We start from the raw sequence: 7632 nt of genomic DNA on the forward strand, positions 1-7632 counted from the left end.
CCACATTAAGCCTGCACTGACTGTGGGGAAAGTCATCACTAATAGCTTATGCGTTATTGCTATGTGCTTGTGTAATACCTCCCATGCTGATGGGTTTGTGCATACCTGTTTCTAATAAGACCCTTCAGCCCAGAAACCCGCTGGCAATCCCCACTTCCCTTTGGTGCTTTTCATCTCTCTTCCTGAGATGTCAGGGAGGACATGATCATCTTCTTTTTAGTGCTTTCACCTCCCTTCCTGAGAAGTAGAGGAGGGCATGATCACCTCCCTTTGGGGGCTCTCAATTCCCTAAGAAGTCAGGGATGGCATGACCACCTGTGTTCTAAAACAAAAGAAAGCGGGAGATGTAATGGGCTGAAACTAAGCAGAACCCTTGGACAGGTGAGCACTTAAGACTAATTACTTATTGGACAATACTCTATTAGCATTTGCTTGGAAAATGGCTTGCCCCACTATTCTGTGCTGGATTGACCTGTTGGCATATAGAGAGATTTGGGGGAGGGATTAGAGGGTAGAGTAGGACAAGCGAGTGACTCCAGGTGGTAGAAAAATACAGGAGATTCCTGTGTCCATTCCATTCCTCTCCCTTTGACAGAGAATAAAGATTCTAGGACTTTTGCTTATCCTGATTCTGGCTGATTCTAAGGTATTCCCAGATACCCCTGTTCTCCTAAAAATAAAAATGGGAAAGAAGGAAAGAAGAAAGAAAAACTTTTCATTGTTTCTCTGGTTAAATTCCCAACTTCTCATAAGTTTTGGGAATTTTTAATCAATATCTCCATCTTGCCAGTTAGATTGTCCCAATGACAACTGAGGGTTGGGTATATTCTCTAAAAATGAATCACAGGCTTTCATCTATTTTTTTTTTTTAGATTCTTTAAATTTTTCTCAAAAAAGAAAAGATTTTTTTTTATCTTAGATGTGTTCTGGCCACTATGATTTTCAGAGGTAAAAACAATACTAAAAATTCTAGCCAAAATATGGTGTGAAAATTTTGAGGTAAGAAAGTGTTCCCAAAATAAATGATTCAAAAATCGTCAACTTTCTGGTTGGAATATTTCATGTTTTAAAGAATCATCCCAGACTATTTCCCCCTTGCATTCTTAGCAGGTGAGCATTCAAAACAAAATCATTTGTTTTACAAATGAATGAAATCAGGTACTTTGGAATTTTAAGGATATTATTTTTAAATATCATTTATTACCAAAATTACCTAGACTGTTTCTTATGACGAAAGCAATGCAATTCATTGGAAAGATGTTGAAACTAGAGTCAGAGGACTTGGATTCAGATTCCAATTCCAACATTTATTATTTACTATGTGAATATAATTCTGGTTCACTGGTCCCAGAATTATAGCACAGTGGATAGAATATCAGGTCTGGAGTTAGGAAGATTCATTTTCCTGAGTTCAAATATGGCCTCAAACACTTCTTAGCTATGTGATCTGAGTAAGTCACTTAACCCTATATGTATCAGTTTACTCATCTGTAAAATGAGCCAGAGAAAGAAATGGCAAACTGCTCCAGCATCTTTGCCAAGAAAACCTCAAATGGGAACATGAAGAGTAACAAATGAGGAAAAAATCTTAAATCCCATTATCAGCTCCCTAAAAGTGTTTCAACTTTGACAATGTTACCACAGAGAACCAGATACACTGATTCTCTTTGTTTCCTACACATGATACTCCATCTCTCATTTCTGTATCTTCACATTAATAACCAGTGGTGCTCTAACTTTGACTAGGAATCTTCTTCTCCTTCCTTCTTCCTCATTGAGTCCCTCTCCTCTTGAAGGTGCAACTCAAACACTTCTGCAGAAAGCCTTTTCTGCTTTCCCCGTGCTGAGACTCTCTCTTCCAAGCTACTTTGTAATAACTCATTTTTAAATCCAGGTTGTTTATATTTATATACGTGTTCATTGTCTTCTCAATTAGAGTGTAATGAGTTCCATTATTTAATTCTTTGAATTCAAATCCCCAGCATTTAGCTTAATGAATACTGATTGATGACTAATACAAAATAGTAGATTATGTCAGTCAGTAAATCAACAAACATTTATTAAGCACTTATTATGTGCCAGGCACTATGCTAAGAGTGTGGGATACAAAAATGATAAAACCAGTAATATCCTGTGGGCTCAATATAAGCGATATGTTAACTATTTATCCTTTTCTTCATGCCTGCAATTATGGAACAACTAGGTAGGATTGTGCAATATTGTGGAATTCATGCTCACTGTATTACATAATGAAATACTTATTTTAAAAACCTGTGGTTCTGCAGAGTAGGAGAAAATATAAGTTTACAAGCAGGAAAAAAAAAGTGCTGTGATATTTGGTACTAAGCAATTCCTTTTTTTCTGGCTAAGTTAAGTTATTATGCTTTTTTAAAACTTGCATGACTTTAGCAAAATAAAAATTGCAGGGCCATATATGATTAGCTATTAGCTACTTCCCAAATTGACTTGCTGTGACTTTTGTATGTTGTTTTTCATTTTTTCCGCCTGTATTTTTTCTCCTCCAACTTCTTCAGGAATGTAATTCCTATTTCTGTAACTTTGTCGCCTTTAAGTCTATCTTGTAAGAATGTAACATCAGCAGTCAAATGAATCTAGAAGAAAAAGACCCAGATCATTTTTGAGTCATTTTATTTTTAACCCTTCTCTACCACATCTTATTCAGTTTTCATTTCCCCAATAATAAAGTATGTCTTTCCTTCTGTGAAAATGCAAGTGAGAATACTGGTTATTTGCTTAGCCTGAAGAGACAGGAAAGTCTAGAATGGTTCTGAAGTTCTGAAGTCAAGAAGTTCTCAACATGACTGGTGTCAATGTGGCTCTATCTTAGAATATATCCATTCCTAAAACTGAGTCAAAATTGAACTTAGCGCTGTGAATGACTTTAGATCTGGAGCTGTGACTACTTCTTGAGTCTTCTCAATTCTAAAGTGACAACAATCTTCTCTTTTCAAATTTGAATCTCTTGGGATCAGAAACAAATTCATCTCAGTTTCTGAGAACAAATAATAGCATACAACCAAGAGTAAGAATTAGGCAAGTGTATATCTTATGCTATTGGAGGAGAGAACAATAAAGTTAACATCTGGGGTTATTTTAACTTATTTTCATCAGTGTTCTACTTCTTCACTTCCCAAGATTTCCAATTACAAAAAAAGGGGGAGGGGCCGGGGGGGACATTTAGAATAAGTATGCAGTTAGGAGGACCTGAGTTCAAATCTAGACTCAGACTTTTAATATTTACCAGCTTTGTGACCCTGGACAAGTCACTTAACTCCAATTGCCTCAGGGCAACTAGATTGTATAATGGATAGAGCATTGGCTGTGAAGTCAGATGATAATAGTTTAAAGCAGGCCTTTTGTGAAGAATGAAGACTTTAATGATGATTCACATTTCGATTTGCTATATATCATTGTGTCATAAATGATATATTTATTGTATAATATAGTGTCATATAAAGCATATAATCATAAACTCATATTTTCTATTCCACTCTATATTATTCATGAAATCTAGAAGAGTCTCTCTTATTGGACCCAAGGCAGGTCCAGGAAGTCTCCTGTCTCATCAGTTTCAGGGGTTGGAGTCAAGATCAAGGAGAATAAACAAGGCATTGCCTGAGCTCCTCCCAGCTTCCCTGAGAATCAATATTAGATCAAGCCTCTTGAACAGATTTTGGAGTGACAGAATCTACAAACATTCAGAATATAATAATTTTCCAGCTTAATTATTGGATTCCTTATTGGATTCCTGGCACATGAACTAATGGACAATGGATTCCTTTGGGACTATTTCTAGGACTTATGGACACGTATAATTCTGTATGTTGATTTGTTATTTGTTACATCACTACTAGCCTGTGTTATATTGCTATGTGTTTATGTATTTTATGTAATTATGTGTAATGCCTCCCATATTGATGGATTTATGTGTACCTGTTTCAAGTGAGCCCCTTCAAAAACCTGCTAATCTGATTTGATCTCCTGTCTCAATTGGGCAGGGGGGAATGTGGCTCAGAGCAAGTGGGGTGTGGGGAGGCTGGGTACTAGGAAGCCTAGAACAGGGAATTTAGCAGGAGGCCTTAAACAAAATATTGCAGTGTTGGCTACTCTGTCCTTGTTCAGAAGACCAGTGCATCAGCTGTAAGATCTCCAACACAATTATAAAATACAAATTGTGAGCCCCTAAATTCCTTCATAATAGGCGGGACTTGGCCAGGCCCACCCAGAGAGAGCTTCCAGCACTACCAGTCCCAGTGTAAACCAAGAGAAGTCCCTGTGTCCCTGCAGAGGAAACTTGGGACAGTCTCCACTGTGCCCTAGCAGCAGATCTCAATCTTTAAAAATAAGCAAAAAAAAAAAAAAAAAGCAAAAAAAGAGCTCTGACAGAGAGAGCTACTTTAGAAATACAAATCCAGAAGAAGATAGCAAAGACAAAATGCCTTCAGATGAAGCCTAAAAGGGGGATATGAACCAGTCTCCAAATCAAAAGGCTCTCTTGGAAGAGTTCAAAAAGGATCTTACAAAAGAGATAGAAGAAAAAATCAGGTAATGAAATGAGAACTGTGCAGGAGAGTTATGAAAGTTTGGAGAAAAAAGCCAACTGCTTGGAAAAGGAAGCATGGAAATTGAAGAAAATAATTCCTTAAAGATAAATTTGATGAAGTGGAAAAAGAAAAAAACTCCTTGAAAAATAGAATTGGTGAAATGGAAAAAAATCTACTGAATGAAATAATTCCTTTAAAAGTACAATTGGCCATATGCAAAAGGAGGTAAAAAAACTAACTGAAGAAAATAATTCACTAAAAATTAGAATTGGACAAATGGAAGTGAATGGCTCAATGAGAAACATCAAGGATCAAACAAAATTTTTTTTAAATGAAGAAAATAGAAGAAAATTCAAAATATCTTATTGGAATAGCAACTGATTTAGAAAATAGCTCCAGGAGAGAATTATTGGATTACCTGAAAACCATGATGAAAAAAAAGAGCCTGAATATCTTTCAAGAAATTATCAAGGAAAACTGCCCTGATATTCTGGAACCAAGGGTAAAATAGTCATTGAAAGAATCTATAACCACCTCCTGAAAGAGACTCCAAAGTGAAAATTCCAAGGAATATAGTAATTAAATTCCAGAATTATCAGGTCAAGGAAAAAATACTGCAAGCAGTCAGAAAGAAACAATTCAAAGATAAGGAGCCACTGTCAGGATTATCCAGGACCTACAAGTTTCCACATTAAAGGACTGGAGAATCTGAAATATGATATTCCTGAAGGCAAAAGAGCTTGGACTACAACCAAGAATCAAATACCCAGCAAAAATTAAGTATTATATTTCAGGGGAAAAGATGGACATTCAATGATATAGGAGATTTTCAGTCATTTCTGATAAAAAGACCAGACCTGAAGGGAAAACTTGATCTTCAAAAACAAGAATCAAGAGAAGTATAAAAATGTAAATGAAAGAAAAAAACCTATGTTTTTTTAAAAGTTAAAATGTTTACATTCCTACATGATACTTGTAACTTTTAAGAACTGTATTTTTGTCCACAGTAGTTAGAGGCTTAGGTGATGATATTAAAAAAAAAAAGAAATTAAGGGTAGAAAAAGGATTATACTAGGAAAAAAGGAAAGGGAATATAAAATGGGATAAGTTATATCATATTCATCAGTTTCTTGGCCTCCTCCCGTTATCTCTCACTGATCCCAAAGATATTTATCTTAGGGCCAATCAAGAAAGATTCTGGATATGGAAGAATATGTTTGTGTGGATAACAGTAAATGAATTTGGGGTTGTCCATGTTTTTTGATCATTTATATGACTTTCTGTGCCTCCCTCTCATTAGCACACATAGATAATTACTGTATAATAAACCAATATATCCCTAAATAGGAAAAATTAATGGTGTGTTTTACCATTTCCAGGGCACCTCTAATGACTCCACACAGCAAATTACAGTAACAAAGAGAAGACCGTCCAGCTGGAAGCTCCTCTACAAACTCCACCAAAGGATTTTTGTCCAGAATTAGTGAGAATTCATTTCTACTTGATTCATTACGTGTCACACTAGGTGTGATTCCCAGGTACATCTTGAAAGCAACCTGAAAAGGGAAGAAATATAGTTGTTGACATTTTGGCTAAAACAACTCTCTTAGATTTTACTCTCAGCTTTCTACTGGTTTATTAGTAATGTTATTGGCTCTTTAGATCAGGAACCACTGAACTTAACTTTTTTCATGGACCTAGAGAAAATGCTTTATGATAAAATTAATTCTTTGAATGATCTCTGAAAAGGAATTAAAATTTTCCAAATTTTTACATTCTCTTTAATCATTCACTAGTATTTCAGAATGAAATGACTATAAAAATGCTATATCCAGACCATTAAAAAAAATTTAGGAATACATTAAAAGTATGGGAATCACATTTTGTGAATGATAAACATGTGACTAAATACATAGCTTAATCTTAATATGTTAAAAAATTTAAGCAAATGGTTTTCTGAAAGAATTTTTCTTGAAGCAGAGATTGAGGTTGACTCTTTTCAACTCTGCACAAACTGATTGATACAAATGGTGTAAGACCATTTTTTGGGTGTGTTCCTATCCTGGGAAATACTCTTCTGTTGGCCACCTTAACCTCTTCATAAAAATACAAAAGGGACATCTTCCTTGGATGCCCAAGAACTGAGCAGGAGAAAGAAGAGAAGAATGTGGTCGTATACATTTTGAAAAAAGGTGATTTTTTTTTGCAAGACAATTGGGATTAAGTGACTTAACCAGGATCACACAGTTAATAAGTATTAAGTATCTGAAGCCACATTTGAATTCAGTTCCTCCTGATTTCAGGGCTAGTATTTTAGCCACTGTACCCTCTAGCTATCTCCAAAAAATGAATTCTCAAAAGTATCTGTTCTTTCTAAGAATATAATAACTTGGGGCAGCAGTGGATACAGCAGTGGTCCTGGAGTCAGGAGGACCTGAGTTCAAATCTATCTGCAGACACTTAACACTAACCAGCTTGTGACCTTGGGCAAGCCATTTAACCCTAAATGCCAAAGGAAGAAGGAAATATCATAGTTTGAAATTAAAACAAAATATATATCAAAAGGACCTCCTAAAGAAGATGACTATATTTGGCACTGAGTATAATATAAGTAGAGTAGGGAAGAGTCTGCAAAGTGTGATTTGAGAAATTCTAAAAGCTTCTTTCATGTTCCTACTGCTCCCAAACATACTCTTTCCTGTCTTGAGAGAATATTGACAATCCCTACTATAAATTACTTTTTGGTCTAAGTCATTATCTCCAGGAAGCTTCTATTCATATGGAAATATTATATTGGATGAAAATTTTACAGATTTGGATTCAGGACCTGTGTTTGAATCCTAGTTCTGCCATTTTCTTGTAGTGGTTCTAAATAAGGCACTTAAACTTTCTGAGACTCAATTTCCTAATCTGCAAGTGTGGGGATTACTAGATGGTTTCCAAGATCTCCTCTAGCTCAAAATCTAGAATCCTAATAGAAGCTTATATTGATATGGTTGTATAAAGTTTAAAAGTCCTCACAATAACTTTGTTAAGTTGGTGGTTCTTATATTATTATATTCATTTT

At 35.4% G+C, this 7632-nt stretch overlaps 1 protein-coding gene across 1 annotated transcript in view; it reads right to left on the minus strand.

Annotated features, from left to right (window-relative positions):
* Positions 1-2037: 2037 nt before the first annotated feature.
* The window catches only part of TRAPPC3L (trafficking protein particle complex subunit 3L), a 50665-nt gene continuing 45070 nt past the window's right edge, over positions 2038-7632 (minus strand). Inside the window, exons 5-6 of the mRNA XM_051997594.1 lie at positions 5936-6121; positions 2038-2612 (exon numbers count right to left, since the gene is read on the minus strand). Of these exons, the coding sequence (XP_051853554.1) occupies positions 2493-2612; positions 5936-6121 (306 nt within the window). The 3' untranslated portion in view covers positions 2038-2492. The remainder of the gene's footprint in view (positions 2613-5935; positions 6122-7632) is intronic.

This window comes from Antechinus flavipes, chromosome 4, assembly GCF_016432865.1.
Source record: "Antechinus flavipes isolate AdamAnt ecotype Samford, QLD, Australia chromosome 4, AdamAnt_v2, whole genome shotgun sequence".
NCBI classification, from domain to species: Eukaryota; Metazoa; Chordata; class Mammalia; order Dasyuromorphia; family Dasyuridae; genus Antechinus; species Antechinus flavipes.